Genomic DNA, 23,099 nt, shown 5'->3' with positions numbered 1-23,099 from the left:
TTTCATCCCCAGTAACAATCCGAGACAAAAGACTCTTCTTTTTTTGCCTGGCGATCAACGAAATGCAAATGTTCAACCGGTTCGCAATGGCACTTTCCGATAATTAATGTGGAACCCATTTCCCTTCTTTCTGAATTTTTTCCATTTCATGTAAATGTTTGGTAACTGTTGTACGATCACATTTAATGCTCTGGCAAGTTCTGAAGTGGATTGTGTTGGATTTTCGTGCAATAATGCTTGCAAATCTGCATTTTCAAGCTTTCTTGGTTGTCCCGAGCGTTCTTTGTCCTTCACATCAGTATGACCACTTTTAAAGCGTCTAAACCAGTATTCACACGTCTTAATTGATGGGACAGAATCACCATAAGTTTCCACAAGAATTCTATAACCCTCAGCCGCAGTTTTCTTTTGATTAAAAAACAAAAGCAACGCATGTCGAAAATGCTGTTTCGGAAGTTGCATTTTTACGATGACATAAACACGACTGTTATTGCATCTATTGCTATAATGCTACTAAATGTCATGGATAATGTCAAGACTGTAAGAAACAACAGTTATCGGAAACAGCTATTGGAACAAACTGACACTACAGCCATCGTTGCAAAACCCTCAAAACTAAATCACACTCCTAATAATTACGTTATCAGTGTCGATCCTCGTTGACCCGATCGTAACTGGGACACGACGTAAAAGAGATGCGCATCGCACATGTTGGAAAAGCATCTGACTCGATATCGCAGCATTCCTGCCGAGAAACTTACGCGAGAGCCTTGCAATACCGTGCGAAAAAACAAATCTGATCTTCTCTATTCTAAAAATATCCCACTCTTTTATCTCTTTTCAAGAGCACAATTTTGTCTTGATGTTTATTCCGAATAAATATTCTCCATCGACACGCTTGCGCTCGACAGGAACCCATTTATCGCGAAACAATGCAAAATACGGTTGTCCAAGAACAATTCCGTTACTTGCGATTTACGAAGCAGCACGTTCCGCGTGTGGAGCGTTTAAAGCTGATACCGGTAACCGCGCGCACACATGTTACTCTCGTCATCCAATCATAAGATACAACATCCTCTCATCTATATTTTCCTATCTCCTCCTGCCCTCACGTCTCTCCTATCACGCGCACCTATTTCACATCCAGGCATGAACCTCGGCTTGTTGGACCAGCGGCATACGGTACGCGAGATCGTCGACACGGAGGTGCGCGAGAGCGAATAGAGGATGCATGCCGCGGATGCACGTGCCAACTCGCGAGGATACACGACGATGCGAGTGTGTGTGCCATCCGTATGCCAGTGTACGTGTATATACGAACATGTGAGAGAAAGCACACTGATATACGGGACTGCATCAGCGAACGTTGCATATATGGACCGCGCACACGGCGTGGAGAACCGCATGTGTGGTCAGGTCCATGCGTGACAAAAGGCACATATGTATGTATGTACGTACGCGGTTGCGTGATGTACGTGCATATAGGTATACGGGATGTAGCAAAAATGATAAACGTAAAAGTGTACATAACGCTATTGCAGGAGACTTCTTATTTTATCAGTTTTTATCAAGAAATATCGTGCTCTCCTCGCCTCGCAGATTAGAAAAGTTGTTAATAATAATTTCGTGCACGTGAAATATTCGAATAGAACAGGTGCGTATCACGTCTCTTCCTCGATGCTGCGAAGTCGAAGATGATTCGTTATTATTTTTTTACTGGCTCTATACAGTTCGATGTTGTTTAAGCAGCGAGCGAACGAGAAACGAAAAGGGCTTTCCGAAAATTAGCTTCAAGCTCGAGAAGCAAATAAATAATAAGATCTTATTTGTTCTAACATCGAGTGAACTACGCTTTACCAGGTCTGCAATATAAGAATTAATTACGGAGATGTTTAACGATGAAAATTGAAAAGTCACTGTGAAAAACGGAAGGTGACTCGCCGGAACTAATGCAGTTCGCATAGTAAATCAATGTTTAATTAGACAACTTGGATCCGTCATTCGTCGTATTGACTGAAGACTCGTCTTCGTGAGTCTCTCTTTATTCGGTCGCACGTTGTACGATCCGTTAGCACATCCTCTGGGTCATCGACCATGCGGCCGTAGAAGATCGCACGCAGGTAGCGATGGTCTTCGCGATCGAATATTCGTTTGCACATTTTTTATACTTCGGGTACTTCTAAACGTGATTGCACACGAACGATATTTGAAACGTACCTTTGAAATTCTTAATATTGCCGCAATTATGCGATGCATTAAGATATAGACGTTTCAATCACGAAACATGAGAGAGAGATGCGTCACGATCGTACGATTGATCTTTTGCGTTCACTGAGATGTTTTACTTCATATTTCGATATATTTGCTATATAAACATCATCGCCAGAAAGAAAGAGAAAGAAAAAAGAAAGAGAGAGAGGAAGTACGATCGAATGTTCGATGTCTTTACGTTTTACAGAAAATTACGATCGCTGACAATAAAATCGAAAACACACAGGAGAAATTGCAGAAGTTTAATACGCGCCAATTATTCCATGCTTCGCGCGAGAGTATCAGCACCATCGCCACTCGCAGCAGCTCGCGTTCGCGAGTATCCTCCGGTGGATCCTGACCTCGCCTCGAGCCCGGTATTCCAACTCGAGATATCCCCTCGAGTGGAGGAGATACTTCCAGCACGAGTGCGTGGCATGGGAATCCCGCGGGAGTGTGCGCGTTATACGAGGTGTTCGGAAAGAAGCTACGCGCTGAAAAATCACTTTTTAATACCGCCTTACGTGCAGTTTACACAGAACGCCAGTAAAGTGCTCGAATGAACTTCTCGAGTGAGTTTTCCGCGCAAAAACGAGGAAGAAGAGATCCGTACAGAGGTATATCTTGCAATTGCGTTACATTCACGAAACGAGTGGCTCTCGAGAGTTCTAATCAGACGGCTATATTCAGCTTTATTACGTAACATTTGCGTAGAATTGACATCGTTCCGTTACACGGCACACATTTCCACGCGGATGAGATCTGTGTGTCCAGATATTTTCGCGACGCCCTGCGCTGATAAACGTCCGAAAGAGGTTTTCGCGCGCGAGGTCGAGATTAAGGGGGGAGCCTGCTTTAGAACGCTGAAAATAAGGTATAATTTTACGAATTTTTTTGGAGAAACTATACAGCGGATCATTATAAAACTTTTATGCATTTATTAGTACATGTTTAAAGATAAACAAAATTATTTTTTGATTTGAATATATCGCCTGTAGAGGTCGTCCTGGAGGCATCTTAGTGCAGCCGGCATTGTAAATTGGTGAGCATTCTCCTGCCTCCAAATTTCATCCAAACTGAAAAGTTGAAATATTTTCTCGTTATTTATGAATTCCCATCGTCGATGAACCTTTAATATTCATAAAAACATTAAGTTAAACAATTACTTTTGCATGAAAAAGTTCAACAACTTTGCCTAAAAATCGTACTTTTGTGTTCTAAGCTCCACCATTTTGGCACTTTTCAACTTTTTTCTTCTCTCTTTGGTTCATCGACGATGGGAATTCATAAATAACGAGAACATATTTCAATTTTTCAGTTCAGACGAAATTTGGAGGCAGGAGAATGCTCACCAATTTGCAATGCCGGCGACGCGGCTGCACTAAGATTTCTCCAGGACGACCTCTACAAGCGATATATTCAAATCGAAAAATAATTTTTGTTATCTTTAAACATGTACTAATAAATGCATAAAAGTTTTATAATGATCCGCTGTATAGTTTCTCCAAAAACAATTCGTAAAATATACCTTATTTTCAGCGTTCTAAAGCAGGCTCCCCCCTTAACGTTAAAACGGCAATGTTCCAGATCGGGATTTAACGTGTTACTCATGTTTTTGCACGGCGTTTAAAAATTCGTTGCTCGCGATATTTTCACAGACGATCCCCGAATCATCCGATCGATGTACGCTGTTTTCCCGCAGCATCCTGTACATGGCGTAACACTGAGGAAAATCCTCCAACGCGAAGTTCGCTCGGGACCAGCCGGCAGGTCGTATGATAAATCACTTTCCGGACACCTGTACATCTGTTCCAGTAGTTTCGGATCGTATCTATCATATTCCGCGCGCTGAAGCATCAGCGTGCGCTTCGTTGCGGACACCACGACTCACACGAGACATTTTCCACGAGAATTTAACATTGATGAGGGAACGCTCCCGGTTCGCGGTTGATTACTCGTTGTTGGTTGCAAGTAGAATCGGATTTGACCTCACAGGCGACTTTTGCAGAAATGAACGCTGCAAGCCAAATTAATTTGGAATTCACGTGCGCGTTTAATATCGCTATTTATTAAAGCAAATACGCGATCTAACTCTATTGACTTTTGACCTTTAAACTCGTGCGGATTATCCCAATACCATTCCCAATACCCATTAAAAACATCATCGGTTGATAGTCAGTGCACAAATGCGAAAGAATTCGTGTCGAGGAAGTCGGAAGACACGTTACGCACGTATACAGCATACGTCGCGACTGTATATTTCCGTCTACGATAAAGGTGAAGCGCCATGTCGGAATAACGGTTTAAGCTAACGTTGCTCACACGGTACATCGTCGGCTCTCCAGGACCGTGTCTAGCTGGAGACAATCGATGCAGTATATCGGGTCTCTAATTAAATTCGATTTCTTCAAGAATTTGTTACTAAAAGATTATTATCAAACTTTAGTATGCACGAGTTTAACATCTAAGATATCACAGACAAAGCACGCTTTCTTTAATTGCAAATTCTCAAATTTGGAAAATTGAAAGAAAACGTGTTTGATGAAAAATTTGATATTTGTACTGATCATTTTTAAATGATCATTAGTATTTCTCTTTAAATTATTCAGAGTTAACGATATTTTTTCCCCTTTCTTCAAGCAAAAAACACATGTATATATTTTCTAACTAATGGGGATATCAGCAAAACGAGTTATGCGATATCGCAATTATGAGATTTAATTCGAGACGTGCGTCACGTTCACGTTACTTCTGTTTTTCAGCGCAAACTAATATCGATAGAACAGAGCTGGAATGCGCGTCCGCGTTTAATTTAATAACGACTATATACGGACGTGTGGGATTGAATTTATGAAGTCGCAAACTTCCGGTTTTACGATCTAACGAGATTACAAGTTCGTAAGCTTTTTATACCGGGAAAGCTAAAATATCGTGAAACATGCCATACATTAAGAGAAATTATTTGATTGATCTCGCTAAATTTCGTCCCTACACATCTCTATGCTCATTATTTAGCACATTTCATATTTTCAGAAAATTAACTAAAGTTACCCAAAGTAAGTTGGAGCATAATAATCGTGCCCCTTGTATAACAAAGATACGCCGCGAAATATCCATCATACAAGCTCGTTTGTAGCTTCCGCGTAATCACGACAATCAAGCACCAATTTCAGCAATGCAATCAAAGCGACGTATTGTTTGATTAGCCTGACAAAGACACGAGTCTGATTGCATCTTAGTGGCGAACAGAATGCGGTAGGTCACAGTCACAAATTGCTCGAGATGCTACATTCTAGATAGGATAATCGGAAAATTGCAGACCATTCAAATATATTATTCGAGAGAGCAGATTATGTGCTGAGAAATGGTAACATTTCCCCTTTCAAGAGAATTAATAATTCGTTTTGAAAGAAAAAACACATTGCAATGTTTAAACGTAAGATTTTAAGTATCACGGACACAATTTCTTTTGAACAAAAATTTTGATCGAGAAATAATATAAATAATACAATAATATGAAATGATGTTGCTATCACGATTGCTACTATTTAGGCGCACAAAATATGTGAGCAAACATATTTTCCTCCGAGCTTAATTTAGATTTATAACAAATGTAATGAAGATTAAATCTATATGAAAAACGTTTTGAGTTTATCTTTCAGTCATGTTAAATATTTCGCGTAAAATATTTCCTGTACAAACTTTTAGTGTAAAATAAAATTTCCGGTCTGGCTCGAATATTATTCACTAATTAGCCGTAACAACATAAACTGTTAATACATTGCAATATTATAGAGCTTTATTATAAGCGCGTTAGTTAGTTTTCAAAGTTTATATAATGTATTTAATATTAAATAATTACTAAATAAAGTCAGTCGTGTTGTTAAAACAAAATCATCTACTAACTAAACACACTAATAAAAATTACTAAAAAACTAAAAGCTAAAAGCAAGACTATCTCGACATAACAAATATCGGACATTTGTTGAGCTATAGGCAACGCAATATCATTGTGTGATTTTGCGTTTTTTTTTAAATCTCTACATCTAATTGAACCTGCTGGCTACTCTTGTCTTAAACAGAAACGGCTTATCTTGATCACCCCGAATCTCTAACAGTAAGCGAAATGTAATCGACTTATCGTGCTTCTCATTTCAAATATTTTTTGATATTTACATAGAATTATATATATAGAAATTTTACAGAAAGATTCTCTATTAACTACATCTTTATTAACTTTCTATTAACTACAACGAGATTCAGGAAACGATTACTTTCAAGCGAGAAACGGCTTCGCAGCCCATCTATGCGCGCGAAAACTCAGCATACCAAGTCGCGATTCTTTCACGGCAGGCCAGTTGAAGTTTTCCCGAGACCGTAGACCAGGGACTTTCGTTCCGAGAACGATTCCGTGTTCATTCCTGCATGAACCACGACCAGGAGATCCCTTCCACGCGGAATAGACTTTCACCGCGGCGTTCGCCAGCGCCTGGATGACGATCGACCGACCTTGCATGCCGAGTACCGGTATTCAGATTATTACGCGAAATATACCAACTTGCTTCGCTATCATGAGTCGGCATGGAATAGATCGGAGTCAAAGTAAAAGATTCGTCATTGTTCCAAGTCGCGAAAAGTGATGCCTTTCTCGAACCGTGAATTTGACTGACTCGTGCAATGACGACAGATGACGGCAATTCGAAATCGAATTTTAGGATAGAATATGAAAAAATAATTAAGGATTTGAAGATTCGTTTAAATATTTGTAGGTACAAGAATTTTGCGTTCATAATTGAACAGAATTTTCGTATTGCGTGTATATTAAAATTATTTGACCTCTTTTCTTGGCGTCAGCGAGAGGAATTATTATGACGTATTTGCGAGATTCCATCGAAACAAGAATAACCCATCGTACTCATTAAAACAAAAATTGCATCATTGCAGAAAAACGAGGAGATGGGAGGGGTAACACGAGGAGAACGAAATTTCAAGTCCCGTGATATTCGGTTTCAATTAAATCCGAGGATTCGCGCATTTAATGAAAAATGTGCTGGGAACTTTCCGCTTGAAGCGCTCTTCTCCGGGAACGATTATTGCCTCGCGAATTGCCGCGAAGCATTCTCTCCCTATTTTTCTCTCTGTCTCTCGAAAAGTCGTTTTCTATGGCTTTATAAAACAATGCGCAAGTTGCTTCACGACGAGATGATGAATGCCGAAAGCAAAGTCGCTGGCTCGCTCATTCTCTAGTGCACGATCTTGCTTCCGACTTTGCTCCGTTTTTAATTCGCGTACGGTAACTTTCACACGTTCGTAAGACGCAACCGTTATGCCAGAGGTTCACGTGAAAAACAACAACGCAGGCTTGTGGTGTAACGCTTCTGAGCCTCCGCATCCCGATAATTTTACATATAGAATATTTTCTGCATATGAGATTTTTTCATATGAGAGCAAGATAATATGAAAAGCACAAGAAAACTATATTCGTTTAAAAAATTACAGGTAACTAAACAATTGCATAATTATTATAAATAACGAAATCCATAAAGACTGTCAAAAATAAAATCGACAATTTTAACTATCTACACATTTAGTCTCCCTTTTTTGTTATATTTGTTGTTATACTATATGTGACGATTGAAATGTTTCGGATACGATATATTAAATAAAGATTTTATTTAAGAAAGAAATTAAACGTTGCTTTCTGAAATAACTACCAACTAAAATAACTACAATCACTCGATCTTCTCCGATAAAAAAATTTTGCGTGATACTCACAAAGTGTCTACGAAGCATCGTCCATCATAGCTAAACAAGCTGTAAAAACAAGTTGAAAAAATACTGCAATATTGCCGTGTGTATTCGCGTTCTCGTGGAGAGATCGCGATGTTGCTCAAGGATCGAAAATCGGCCTGTGCCGGCAGCGATGCCGTTTGCTCGTATTTTAAAATCAACGGACAGTGAACGAGGGGCGCGATGATGCAAACAGTGCGCCACGGTAGGAATATTACGCTGGTGCAATAATCCCGTATACCCTTGCGTTTACCTCAGCGAACACGCCGCCAAAATACGGGTCGGGTAAATCCTGCGTGTAACGTACGAAATCTACGGGCTCATATCGTAAAACAGTCGGCTGTGCTCGAGCGATACGTTTTACCTAATTGCTGCGCGCGACGATGGCGATTGCTGTCATGCCGCACCGAAAGCCACTTAATTTACATCCATTACGATGCACGACGATAACTCTCAAAGTACCAAACCAATTTGTGTCATACGCAACATTTTTAGCTCGACTATATGCATGATCTCCCGTGTTAAGCATAACTTGATCTCAGCTTATTTATAGCTTAACTATAAATAAATATATACATGGCATCCTCTCACACAAATCTTCAAAATAAATTCCTGATTTGTCGTAATTCCGACAAATCTGGTATACGTAAGATGTAAAACTGAAAGTCGGAATTTCTTGACAGCAGTTTGTTGACGCTTTTACCGATTTGTCGGACAAGCGAAAAATTTTCATACAAAACTCGTTGGAAACACCAAGGCAGGGCAAGGTAAAGTGCATCTTTCTCCGAGAAGACAATTCGTATCACGTTCCCGTTACTACTTCATATGAAAAAGCGATATGTACACAATGTTGCACTGGGAGACTGCACGGCGATCTCGGTTCATTATCGCCAGTGCTCGCAACGCGAACTTAGATCACGAGTTCCGTAATTGCTCCCGGCGAAGTGTTACATCCGCGTGTGCGCGAAAACAAGCCGAATTGAGTAAGGCGTCTTCGTGACCGGCAAAACTTCGCATTAACAACATTGTGCCGTTGCATCCGCGTGAACAAGATTTCGTCGAGCAGTAGACGCGCGTCTCGAAAATGCGAGCTTTCATGAGATCAGATTGCATTGCTTCGTCTCCAATTTATACAATAGATTTTCTGAATCAATGGAGTTTTAGAATAAACAATAATCGCAAAATGTCTTTGGCGATTATAAATTGATCGTAATATTGAAAATAATTATAATTATCGTTGTATTACAATTGCTGTGTTGTACCGCTGGAAAAGGCGAACGTAATACCGTTTCAGTTTGAAAATAAGAAATATTGGATTTATTATATTTGTACTAATAACGCTTCAAATATCATTGTTTAACGTTCATGGCCAGTTAAAGCCAGAGCTACTGTGTTATTCAGTATTTCAATTATTCATTGTTTTGCGCATGGAAACATTCGGATAGATAATTATATTTTTCCATTTAGGTCAGTTTTACTCCAATAAATTTCATTTACATTACATTTTTCGCAGCCGTCCTGCCTTTTCCAGCCCCTAAAATATTAAAAATAGATATTAAATATTAATATTTAAATTACAAATCAGAAACAGACTCCAGCTACAGTCGAAAAAAAGGTTAATATGAATAACAGTGCGCGTTTTAGGATTCAATTAATATATATTTCAATGTAGAGAAATAAGAGAACTAAAATGTGTTCTGCTCTGAAAAGTTTAATGCAAGTTGTTCGAGCTCTATCGGATCAACTTATTATTAGAAACTCTGACAAGCGAGCAATCGATTTTTCTACGGGAACGTCGGGAAGTTATTAATTACCATAATTGCTTAGTTTTTGACGTTGGAAATATCTTGGAAATTGACAGAACTCGCAATTCCACTAATAGTTCACTCGAAATTAAGTGAAGTGAAAAAACTTTCTTTATTTATTTTACTGTTATCAAGTTTAGTTTGCTGAAAGGCCCCTCGTCATCTCTTGCTTTTAGCTTAGGTGCTCTGTCAATATTCCAGTGTTAAAATTTATTCCATACATTTCTAATATAATATTTAAAATGAATTGTTATATCGACGCAGGCTATAAATCTTTATACACACGCTTTACACAAATCTTCGCGTATTAGCATCCAACTTTACTGATTAGTTTATTAATATCAGTCTCGACTTTTGAGATTAATGTTCAGACATTTTGTTGAATAGGAGGCAATTTATTATCACGTCAATTATCATTCTCCTGCCTGTGATATTACATACGTGTATATAGAGCGTAAAGCCAGTCGATAACTATGCATTGAGGTAAAAGGTTCATTCAAAAGCCAACTTTGGAGTCCACAATTTAATTATCCCGTTATGGCGGGGGCAGCACCTGTCTACTTTCGCCTTCTTTTTCGCTCCAATAAAATCCAAGCGCATAACCGCTACATTTTAAGCGCGATTTTTCTGCCACGTCAACATTTCAAATGCAATGAAAGGAAAAGGGACTCACCGAACAGCGACGGCTCGTTCCGCGTGTCTGCCCGTCATCCTCGAAGAATCCTCGGCCGGTCGTTCTGCGTGGGAAGAGTCACGGCGAGTAGATCATTCCATGCCAGGGATCCGAGCGGCGTCCGTGCACGCCAATCTTCGAAGCAAAAGACGTTCCTCTTGCGTTTCGTTCGAGCGGGGCGAAAACTGAATTCCGAATCCGCGCTCGCGAAGCGCAAGCTTCGAACCGACTCGCGACGCGACGCGATTCAAATCGCCGCGGCGGCGGCCATCCTCGCTCGAACTGCGAACTGAAGTTAGCTGAGCGTCCCCGCCCGCGCGGCCAACTTTCAAAATTCAAAATGTCTTTCGCAAAACGAACGCGACGCGACGCGATTCAAATCGCCGCGGCGGCGGCCATCCTCGCTCGAACTGCGAACTGAAGTTAGCTGAGCGTCCCCGCCCGCGCGGCCAACTTTCAAAATTCAAAATGTCGTTCGCAAAACGAACGCGACGCAACGCTGCGTATTATTTCGCGCTCGATCTTGTATTTCGTTTTTTATTTCTGTATTTTATTCTAAGAACTCTCGATATTTCTTTTTTCTTACTCTTGTATGCGTGCGCACGATGCATAAACGACTAAATATGCGAAACCATATGAGTGCAAGGCCGTATTAATTGCGCTTTTTATTTTAATTGTTTTTTCTTTTAATTAACACGTCAGACAAATAAACGTGAAAAATGATAATAATAGGACAAATAATGTTTACCCACGTTCAAGTTTCCAATTTCATTAGACATAGCGAAGGTAACGTGGCGCTCGAAAGATTAAGAAAGTAAAGAAATTACAGTTTGATCGAGTTACTTGCTTTCGATTACGTTCCTAAAAGATGGAGTCAATTAAGCGAAGACTTCGTGTGTACTTTGATTTACTCAGTCCGTTAAGTACGAAGGTAGGCGTTCGTAATTACGTTCCTCCATCCGCGCTCCAATGCAACCATGATTACACGCGCACGCTCGTTAATCCTTCCTACTCGTAATAATTAATAAATAATTCGGGTTTGTGAACGTAATTAGGTGAAATTTAATCGACTGTTGCGATAAATCGATTCGATGTCTCGCATGATACATCAAAATGTAAGAATAACGCGAATATCACGGTTGTAAGTAAACATTTTCAGATAAATCGACGTGAATACCGTTACGTGTGGCAAACCAACTTCCTACCATAAAACCGCTCTTTTTACCGCGCGACCATAAATGGCGTTGAAATATGTAAAGAGCAGCATCGATACAACGTAATTCGCTTTTTACATTCGTAAAACTCGATAGTATTTTATACAACTATTTACACCAATTATCGACATTTCACGTGCTTGCAATGTAAACAGGATGAAATGAAAATATTAGGAACGTTATTTCGCGCTCCGACAATGGAGCAGAGGATTTGTTCGTTGTTGCATTCGGAGACTGTTGCAACGTACCTTCGAAACGCCCGAGCGAATCACCCGGACCAGAATGAATCACGCACAAGCGGAGATCCGGAAGCCCTACGACGGAGACGAACGACACCACCAGGGAAGGCGAGTGACGGGGAAAAGAAGCGTAGGCCTTCCTCCCTCGGGGTACTTCCGGACGCGAGTTTCGCGGGCGGTCGACGCTGTTCGCGGGCGAGGATCGCCGGAAAATCGCTCGTGCACGCGCGCGCGCGGGTCGAATTTGAACGGCGACGACGCGGCGACGTAAACACCGGCAACTTGGTGCGGTCGAGAGCGGAGCCCCGCCGACCCTCGGGGCGGTGTGCGATTTCGAACGACTCGCACGGCGGAGCGCTCTTTCCGTCTCTCTCCGTTCGAGATGCCGCGCGTCCTCCGGAGTGCACTCTCGCTCCTGTCGCCGCGAGCCCGGGTCGCGCGGCGCTCTCGCGACGCGGAGCGAAGGACGCACGGCGAGGCGTGCGTGCGCGTACGCGTATGCGCGCGAGCGGCCCTTGCGAGGGACTCACCGAGGTCCGGCGACGGCGGAGCTCCCGAGGTGCCTCGGGCGAGAGCGCGATCGCGGTGCGTACGATTGCTCCAGTCCAGTTCGGGAAACCGACCGACCGACCCGACCGTACCCGTGAGAGGTGACTGCGGCTCTGAACGCCGCGGCCGCCGCGCCGCCGCGAGGTGGGGGCTCCGGCCCTCGCTCCGTCTCGCTCGCGCCCGCCAGCGACGCTGGTGCCCCCTCTCTCGCTCGCTGCTCGGGTAGGCGCACGCACACACGGAAGGAGAGCCCGTCGAGATCGCCGCCGGCGGGACCCTGGTAGCTTGCCGCGCCGCCCGCCAGGTGGCAGCACCGCGCGGTCGCGGACGGCATTGGCGACTACGGGCGACACAGTCGTGCGCCGAGTGCAGCATCGTCGGACAGTCGAATCGAATTGGGGAACCTAGTGATGAAGTTGATTTAATATTCCAGATTCCACTTTGTCCTGAAATGTATTTTATTATTCCAAGATGTATATATAAATATGATGAGCATATTGCAAAATTGTTTTTAATCCTTTTTATTTTTACATTTGTTTTGCTCTTATTTGGGAGATACTGAGGATCGCTTATGGAAGGGTACATATATAAAGTAATCGTTTTCCATTTTCTAAAAAATAAGCTCTATATTTGTTTCCCTAGAGATCAAGTTTTTACGAGATAATTATAATGTATGATTTATACGAAACAAATTTAATAATAAAATTTGTCTTTATTACGAAAATGAACGTTTTACATATGGCTGGTGTGCTTAATGTACGGTACATACCGCAAGATATAATAAAAATTATGCTAAATCGTACACAAATAACGAAGTGGGACAAACGTTAAAATAAAGAAAAAAAGAAAGTTGAAGAATCAGAATTCGCATATTCTTGTACAAATACAAAGAAAGCTCGTGTGCCTCGTATCGATTTCACATTATTTTAGAAGAGTCGCGAAGTGTCTTTCGAAAATTACTCAAGAAAATTTAAACGAAAGTATGATAATTCTTCATCTGCCTTACGACGAAAGCTTGCTTTAGTTTTAAATATTCCTATCACGAAGTTTAACATTTGCTGGCATCAGGTTTTGCATTTAATTAAAAACGCTATATACAATCGAATTCGTTTAGATAAACTTTCAAACTGTGAATTCAGTTGTTGAAATGTTATAATAATCATCATGATTCATCATAATAGAAGAAAACCGTAAGAAATTTATGACAGATGCAAGAGATCAATGTAATATCTAACTAGTAGATCGAGGGAACCGGAAACTTTATTATATCTCTATACATATATGTATTTGGCCAAACCATACGCAGTTATACTCCAGTCGAAAACCATGTCAGGAGGCATGGGTACGCCCATGACAACCTGACGATTTGAAACCGTTTAATCCACATATCGGGGTCCCGAACGTTCGTATGCGGAATAGATTCGAAACGACGCGTATCGAAATGTGTAAACGCAGAATCGATGGAAAATTCAACAGCGTACGATGTTACGCAGCACTTCTCACATTACTGTCGTGAAACGAGAATGGTGCTATGTGTGAGAGAGTAAGTTAATAAAACGTGCATCATGGCGGCATGGGACGCGATTGAAAAATAAAAGGGGACAGTTAAGCGATAGCGATTCACACGCGGTAATAGAGGAATCGACAGCTTTGCCCTCCACATAATTATGGTAAATAATTAGACTCGGTAATTGAAAACACTGGTGTGCGCTTTTTGATGCTCTCGCGGGTTCGTGAATCACAAACTGTGTTGTCAATGACTGCCATCATCTCGAACGAGCGATGCTATAACGCATCGCTCGCGATATACTAAAAATTTCCTATTCTCAGCCGGAAGTTGACTCGTCTTTTCCTCTCTGTCCCCGCGTCTGCCAATGTGGTGGATTTGAATATTTGTCTTTTCTTTAACTCTCATTTTTACTTACACTAAATTATATCAATATCTGTTTTATTTTTGTATATATCTATACATATATATACGCACACATGATGCGTGTATATATGTATATATATGTATATGCATACACATACATACACATATATACGTATATGTGTGTGTACATGTATATCACGCCAGTCTCGCCATTGATTTAGTAATGTAGGTACACTTTGTCAACAAACTGCTCGGCGCTTCTCTCTCTCTATCTCTCTCTCTCTCTCTCTCTCTCCTCCGCTTTATCCATCTCGGAATATTCAATGTCAATTACCGCTAAATTATGCTGGTTTCTGCGAACCTTTCTTGCCGATAAGCGATTTGTGGATATGTGGAATGACACCTGCAACACAAAGTGTGCGAAACATGTGTAATTTGTATTTTTTTTCTCGTATTTTCGTCAATATAAAATAATACAAAAGATAATTTTTTTACATAAATTATATCGAAAGACTTTTGTGATATGAAAATATGATTAAAATATAATTACTATGCTACACTTTTGTAATCAATCTCAACTTATTAACAATTTTTAGAAATTAAAAAGGATATTTAGGTAACGTTCTATATTATTTTTTAATAATAACTATAATTATATAACGTACCTCCTCCAGCAATAGTTGCCTTAATAAGACTATCTAATTCTTCGTCACCACGTATCGCGAGTTGCAAATGTCTAGGTGTAATACGTTTGACTTTCAGATCCTTCGATGCATTTCCCGCCAACTCCAACACCTAAACAAGAAATTGTATTAAATTACAAAATCACGTATCAACAGATGCAAATTATAAATTTAATGTTAAACATTTTTTTAATCGATTCCTCGTGCATTTCGCTGAGAAATAAAGGCGGGAAAGTCAGCCATGCTAGTTTAGCGACCGCGTCGCCCTCGTCAGTTCCACGAGACACTCAGTCCACAATGGCTGTTCTACGTCATATTTACATTTCACCTCTCTTTCTCTGTTGTTGACTTCCTCTCCGTTTTATATCATCAATTAATTAATTATCATTAAACATCAATGTTGAACTATCAAACATGCGTAATTATTGCAAGTTTATACAATATTTTGTTTAATTTACATTAATTAAAGCGTTTTGGTAACAAGAGAAAATGGGAGGACGAAAGTAAATATAATTTAATAATTATATATCAACAAAAAGCGCATTTTAAAAACCGGCAATCGACATAATACTCCTGTATCTTCGAATATTCCATTTCCTCTAATTCTACATGCTCGTTGCAATATTTGCTCTTTTTGCGGATTATCAAAATATTCAAAATCGAATAGTCGGTCTCGCTTTTCGTCTCGGTCTCCGTTCCAATATTGGTTGCAATGCGCCTCGCGCTTTCTCGCTCCCTCGCTCGCGCGTGTGCTATTCATCTCACTCTTTTACATATGTTCACTCACCTCGGCCGTGAGGTATTCCAAAATGGCCGCGCTGTAGACCGCCGCAGTAGCGCCTACTCGACCATGACTGGTAGTTCTGTTTTTCAAATGCCTGTGAATTCTACCTACGGGAAACTGTAACAAATCGGTGAATTATTGTTTCTTCTCATAACAAATTCAAATGCAACAGAACGCACGGCACGTACGTTCCGCTACCGACACACTTCTCACACAATGAAACGACCGACGCCGCTCGTTACGCGGAGGAATGCAACGAAACTTCCTAATACAGTGATACAAGCTCGACTTCATGGTTATATTATATCAAACTCGAAGTTTGCAAAAAGAATACTCGCGACACGAAATTACGATAAACTTGATAAATAGAATTATTGTGTAAAAAAATATTTTATCCTTTTATTGGATAAGATATACACGTTTCCTTTCAAACCGAAGACCGAACTTTTGTGTCTAATCCGGGCGGTTGCGCAACAGAATTCTCGTCTTTTCCGTTATTCTGGGGAAATAAGTCGGCAGTAGCACAAATTCGAAATAAAAGGAGAGAATACGTAAGAGAAACTTGTACTTTTAGATTTGTTCAGCATTTATTCGCAATGTTACTGTACGACAATGTGGAAACGCTCAAAGAGGAGTAAGTCGAGGTTGGAAACACGTGGTTGAGAGCATTTGCACAAGAACCATGTTCTTCCCACCGAGAAGCGTAAAACAAATTGAATAACAACTGAATATACAAAATAAAATTAAAGTAGAAAAAGTCAAGCACAAAAAATAAAATCAAAGAATTACAAACAATTTGCGGAAAAAATCGAGCGATATCATTTAATAATATTCTGCATCGGAGAATTTCTTAACGCACGTGAAACAATCGAAAGATGCTTTGACGCGCGAGAGATAGTTTCTATTAGATCGACCAGAAAAGTTCGATGTTTTAAATTAATTCTTAACAAAATTGGCACGGACTTCTCCATCAATTCAATATAAGCTACATAAACTTTGCGAAATCGTCAGTAGCGTGCAAAGTTCTTATAATAATAATAATAATATTGAGGAATATTTCAAATTTTTATTAACACCCCACCGGCAATTCGTAATGCAAAGTGCGCTCGCAGGAGCGTGTTTGAGAATAAACGGATCATCTTGAGCAGTAAAGCGAATAGTCAATCACCGCATGTTAAGAAACATTCAGTGCATAGCGGATCGTGTGAGCGAAGGTGGATAAAACTACGTAAATAACGTTTGGGCGTAGTGCTTACAGCGGCAACGTGCTCTCGGCTGATGCCTATTCACACTCGCTGCGCTTCAGGGACGTATTTGTTCGCGTACACAAGAAGGTAGACGCTTACTCGGAAAAATCAGTTTGTTTTAACACCATTTTAACATCACAATTACCAAAGGATATTCGACTACCATATAAAATAAAAATCATGAGAAATGTTACTAGATCCGAATGGTTGGCAGTACAGTCTACCTTAAATAATACCAAAATCAATTGACTGCTTTATGGGAATTTTCATCAAAATTTGTCGATACAAATTAGACATTTTTAAGTCAGACAACGTACTTTCTTGGTGGTGCCGCTCTGAACGCGCAAACAAAAATTTCTGAAAACGTTCATTACTCGCATATTTTAATCTCGATAATAATAACAACTTAAATTAGCTCGAAATATTTTATCAAAACACTTTATTTATACACGATGCTGGCGCTTTCTTAAGGGGGGAGCCTGCTTTAGAACGCTGAAAATAAGGTATATTTTACGAATTGTTTTTGAAGAAACTATACAGCGGATCATTATAAAACTTTGATGCATTTATTAGTGCATGTTTAAAGATAAAAAAAATTATTTTTTTATTTGAATATATCGCTTGTAGAGGTCGTCCTGGAGAAATCTTAGTGCAGCCGCGTCGCCGGCATTGCAAATTGGTGAGCATTCCCCTGCCTCCAAATTTCGTCTGAACTGAAAAATTGAAATATGTTCTCGTTATTTATGAATTCCCATCGTCGATGAACCAAAGAGAGAAGAAAAAAGTTGAAAAGTGCCAAAATGGTGGAGCTTAGAACACAAAAGTACGATTTTTAGGCAGTTTTTGAACTTTTTCATGCAAAAATAATTGTTTAACTTAATGTTTTTATGAATATTAAAGGTTCATCGACGATGGGAATTCATAAATAACGAGAAAATATTTCAACTTTTCAGTTTGGATGAAATTTGGAGGCAGGAGAATGCTCACCAATTTACAGTGCCGGCTGCACTAAGATGCCTCCAGGACGACCTCTACAGGCGATATATTCAAATAAAAAAATAATTTTGTTTATCTTTAAACATGTACTAATAAATGCATCAAAGTTTTATAATGATCCGCTGTATAGTTTCTCCAAAAACAATTCGTAAAATTATACCTTATTTTCAACGTTCTAAAGCAGGCTCCCCCCTTAACACGACCCTGAGCGCGCATCTAGTGACTTCTACCGGAACTTTTACCGACGACGCCGGGCCGCGACGGGCCAAATGTTTCCTGGACGGTGTCCGCGCATTTCTACTGTCTGTTCGCATTACGTTCGCCGGTCGGTCACGGCGTCAGCAACTCTTGCGGGCCGAGGCCGAGTATCGAGCGATAAGCGACGACACGGATTTCCCCGGCGCTTTTCCACGACCGGGACAAGTATTCGGTCGTTCTCGGTCGTCCGCGCCGTCGGGAGATGCACTTCCCCGGAGATCGTCGAGATCCGGGGGCCGCGCGTCCCCGGCTGATTCTCGCGCCAACGCGGCGTCCGATGTATTCCGCTCGTCATTTCGGCATCTCGCTATTCTCCCCCGAGAACCGAAAAAATTCCCGCTCCTCCTCCGCGTTCGGCGAACGCGCGCGAAATATCGGAAGCCCGCGTCTTGTTCTCACGCTAGGAATATCGAGCGGTTACAATTTGGCTCTCTCTCGCTCCCTCCCCGGGATCCCTCTCGCTCACTCGACGCCTCTCCAGCTTTTGACACGAAATTTCGTCATCCGATCCGAGAACGCGTTCGAGAACTACGCTCTATATATTACGCACCCCGGCCGTTGTTCTAAAATTCCGCTCGACGATTCTCCCGTGCCGATTGCTCGTAAGTGGCCATCCCTCCTCCCCCGCCCCAGCATGGTCGATATTGTTGCACAATAATTTTACCGCCGTTGCTGATGCCGCGGTCTCGCGATCGGCGTATCGAACTATCGCACTTTCAACGACGGCGATTGGAACGATAAAAATAGAAATTCGCGAGTGTCTTAGCTGCCGACGAAAATTTCGACTGTACTTCGGACACGTCCTATACGTTTCACTAGTCATAAGTGCATCTCCAAATTTTACTTTGCGCATGTACGCAGTGGACATGTTCCGTATTATTATTATTATAACCGCATATTTCGAGATAAGATTAATATATGACGACACATCAGTTAATTAAACAGTTTTATCTACCTCGGAGCAACGTGCTTTCATCAAGTTCCGACATTTACACGTATTTACAATGAATCACATCGGGCACATTTAATTCTCGATCGATACCCTCCTTGAACACGATCCACTTCTGCACATATGCACTCCGGGATGTGATTGAAACACGGATCCCACGCTCGCTCTCGCGAAATGTTTCGGTGCGTCGTCTCTCTGCCGGCACTCGCCGATCTCTTTCCGGCCCGTGCGACATATCGGAGTGATATTACATGCCAAATTATTATTGGCGACGAAACTACCGCGCAGTAGTATCGACGCGTAGCGTACCGCGCGCCCACCGCGTCCTTACATTATTTTATTTTCACATGCCGCATTTAGCGCTAAATCAGCTAAATGTGGCCGTACGCGATCTTCGTAGACAAACAAGATCCGACCGCGTCCGGTGTTTAAAATCTAGCAGATGAGAGAACATAAATATCGTTCGCTAACCGCGAATAACCGAGCGAATTCCCCGTTCGCGATTAATAATTAAAGGTCGGATCGTTCTGATCGCTTACCGCGGTGTCACAATTAAGAACTTTAATCACGATAGTGGGAACGACGCGTGACGTCGATAACGTATCAAAAGCAGAGTTGATTGTTCGAATTCCTGAGAAATACCGATAACCGACAATAATTTAATTTCAATGCAGTTTCTTTATTGAAAAGAATACATACGCGGGAACTAAATATCGAGAAATATCGAAAGTATTCTCATTTCAGCGAGATGCTCGGAAATGAGCACTGAAAATTCGAATGTTACAAGCTCGCTAAAATATATCTCACTTGTTGGTACGTAACTTTCACTTTGGTTCTAAATCAGCACAGTGTGAAGAATCAATTGGTAAAACGATCACAATAATAACCCTTTTTTTCCAGTTATCAAAGTTGTTTGGCATCGCGACTGTTTACAACACCGAACGGATCAATCGGAATTTCATTAGCAAGAAATCAGTTTTTGTTGGAAAACGTTAATTTGATTATGCTTATTAGCGGACGCTCTGCACGCATCAAGTATCCCGTACTACGTAATTCCCAATCTCGTTTGTCGGAATTTTGTTGCCCGGATCGTCGAATTATATCAGCGAGAATTGCATTCCTCGCACGATCGGGCGGCTGAAATTCGCTCCGCCGATGATGCTTCCGAACGTCACGACGCCTTTTACGCGTCCAATAAAAACGATGTACAACCGTCGATTATCAGGCGCCGGCGATCGGTCCGCTGAAATCTACAATCCTCGCGTCGGTTTGACCGGCCGCCCGCGCGGAATCGTAATTCCGCGGGGATTCACTGGATCAAGTCGAATAAACACCGGACATCGGACCGCGCATGTACGCGCGCGTACGATCCGACGTAAATTCACCGCGGAATATTACGCGGCACGCGGCCCGCCGAACGTAAATACGATAAAAATCTCGGCGGCGAGGTATCGATGACAACCGTCGGTCGCGACGATCGCGGGACGGGGAAAACAAACGGCGGACGGAAGCCACGCTTCCCCGCGTCAGTTCAAGAGCTCGCCCGAACCGCGCGATCCTCGCCGCGCGGTCGTTACGGGCCGCGCGAAGGCCGGTAAAAATCGATTCTCGATTTACGACGCGTCGTCGTGGCCGCCGGGCGGTCGAACGCCCGATCCGAAACGATCCCGGGGACGAGCGACTGAGCAACGGTCGAGCCGGTCGGGGTCGCGCGTTTGAACACGCCCGTGGTCCGCACGCGACTAGTTTGAAAAACCGACCGCTCCGCGCACATGTTTCTCGGGAGTCGACGCGGTGGCCGCGAGAACGAGGAACGACGCGTCTCGACGCGCGTGCACGAGGACCTGGGCGAGCGGCGTGCCGCCGAAAACCGCGTTACCGGTCACGGTACCGCGAGCCGGCCGGGTTTTTCGCGCCAACCGCGATGGTCTAACCTGCAAGCTCCCCGCGAAGTGGAAACGTCGAGTATCAACGCCGGCCGGACGCGCGATCGCGGACGCACCGGGTTCGCCCGCTCGTCGCGACCGACGTACGCTCGCGCGTTGCAACGTCGGCGACTCACCTGCAGACCGGCCCTGGCCGAACGCGAGACTGCCTTCGCCTTCGCCTTGCCCGAGTCCTTGCCCGCCTTTCCGCCAGCCTGTTCCGACACGAAAATCACGGTTAATTTGCGAGGTACGGCCTCGAAACTCGGTCAGTGGGCGCAGTGGGGTCCGCGGTGCGCGAGGATGCCCGCGGCGACCGCGGATGGCCACCGAGCGCGGCAAAAACTCGCGGATACTCACCATCGCGCTACGTGGATATTCAGGCACTCGCTCGACACGAAAGACTCGCGAGGAGCCACGAACGACGCCGTCTAAACGCGACGAGCCCGCCAAATGCGCTTGGCGCTGCAGGCGCTCGCACCACGTGACCGCGCGCCCGCCAATGGGCGCGGAGCAGCAGGCGCCCTCCGACATGACCAATCGGAATTATCGCTCGAGCGATAACGCTCGCCACGCGTGTGCGCAAACGACGCCCGCTGATTACCCGAGTGTTCGTGTCTGTTGGCTCACGGACGATGCGACGACCAGGCGTCGCGCGAATCAAAATCGAGTAAACAGATGGGCAAAAACATAAAGTGGCATTTGCTGTAATTTCCTCGCACGTATCTCTCGTTGAAAGAAACTGGACAAATGTTCTATGTTCTACTGAGGCACATATAATATCGTAGATTTTTCAATCCACGGAACAAACGGAGACGTTACATCATTCAGACGATGCAAATTGTTGAACGCGTCAGAATATAATCCTATTCATCGTTTGATAATTTCCTTTCTTGGATCAGCTAGATATACTTTTATGTTTATGCACGTAAAAGTTTGTTCCTCTTGTTAAGTAGAATTATGAAGATATATTTACATTTTAATTATTTTTTACTTTACGTTCTTTTCTATATCTTTTTTATATGTAATAATTTTGCAATATTATTAACACAGACGTGCACCGATCTAATTACATGGAATAACAAAACAGCTTTATACATTCAATAATATATGATAATATCATATAACAATTGTTATCTATTTTAATTCTGAATAATCCTACATATATATTTGGGTAATTTTATCGGCAAAATATTATCTATAAGATCGTTTTACGATAATATGCGATTAAGTAACAAATGACTCACATTTTCAATTGTTAAGATATGTATTATGAATATATCCATTTTGAACAAAACAAAACGAGGTATTAGACAACGCGTGCGTTGCTCATGACAATTTTAAATGTATTGTTTTGTGTCATCTATTTTTATCCATCCATTTATCTTATCAACATACACATACGCACTAATATCTATTTAATTATGATTCTGTCGTGTAACAAAAAGAAGAGAGGAAATTATATTAGAGAGAAACTTAAGGAAGGAAAATGCGCGTTATAATATTATTACGAATAAATAAAACTAAGTGAAGGATATTACTTCTCTTTATTGAGGAAAAGAATTAAAGGCAGTGACTTCATACAAAAATTACATACAGTAAATACGCAGGTAACTACGCAAGGCAACATGAAAATTATGCTATAGGGAGCGCGAACGAATTGGCACTTTTGAATCGACCTCCGTTTGAAATGCATCTTCAAGGCAGCGTTTCGACGTTCTTTGTTACGGAAGCATTAATTAATTTCTTATTCATTTCTGAACGTCGCCGGACAACGAGGCGGACGGTTTTGTAGCTTATTATGGCAGAACGATCGCGATAAGTAGAGATGTAAATATCCGCCTAACAGTACTGCTCGAACGTC

The 23,099-nt window shown here is 42.0% G+C and overlaps 2 protein-coding genes across 4 annotated transcripts in view; both read right to left on the bottom strand.

The window, feature by feature from the left end:
- The window catches only part of LOC105284025 (cadherin-87A), a 191,478-nt gene extending 178,843 nt beyond the window's left edge, over positions 1–12,635 (bottom strand). Inside the window, exons 1-2 of one of the 2 annotated variants that reach the window (XM_011347213.3) lie at positions 12,502–12,635; positions 10,519–10,653 (exon numbers count right to left, since the gene is read on the bottom strand). In XM_011347213.3, the coding sequence (XP_011345515.1) occupies positions 10,519–10,556 (38 nt within the window). In that variant the 5' untranslated portion in view covers positions 10,557–10,653; positions 12,502–12,635. Of the gene's footprint in view, positions 1–10,518; positions 10,654–11,980; positions 12,327–12,501 lie in introns of those variants that run through there. The other variant, XM_011347222.3, reaches the window with a different exon arrangement.
- Positions 12,636–13,132: 497 nt separating this feature from the next.
- LOC105284000 (histone H2A.V) lies at positions 13,133–21,784 on the bottom strand. Of its 2 annotated transcripts, XM_011347175.3 has the most exons (5): positions 21,596–21,784; positions 21,373–21,450; positions 15,864–15,977; positions 15,059–15,188; positions 13,133–14,796 (listed from the first exon to the last, which is right to left on the bottom strand). In XM_011347175.3, exons 1-5 carry the CDS (start codon positions 21,767–21,769, stop codon positions 14,735–14,737), a joined length of 558 nt encoding a protein of 185 aa, XP_011345477.1. In that variant the 5' UTR covers positions 21,770–21,784; the 3' UTR covers positions 13,133–14,734. The 2 variants fall into 2 exon arrangements, with proteins under 2 accessions (XP_011345477.1, XP_011345468.1); XM_011347166.2 differs by lacking the exons at positions 21,373–21,450; positions 21,596–21,784 and adding an exon at positions 18,912–19,244.
- Positions 21,785–23,099: the final 1,315 nt, after the last annotated feature.

Source organism: Ooceraea biroi, chromosome 4, assembly GCF_003672135.1.
Source record: "Ooceraea biroi isolate clonal line C1 chromosome 4, Obir_v5.4, whole genome shotgun sequence".
In the NCBI taxonomy this organism is placed as follows: domain Eukaryota; kingdom Metazoa; phylum Arthropoda; class Insecta; order Hymenoptera; family Formicidae; genus Ooceraea; species Ooceraea biroi.
Note: the sequence above shows the minus strand (reverse complement) of the source record. Positions and strands in the feature narration are given on the sequence as shown.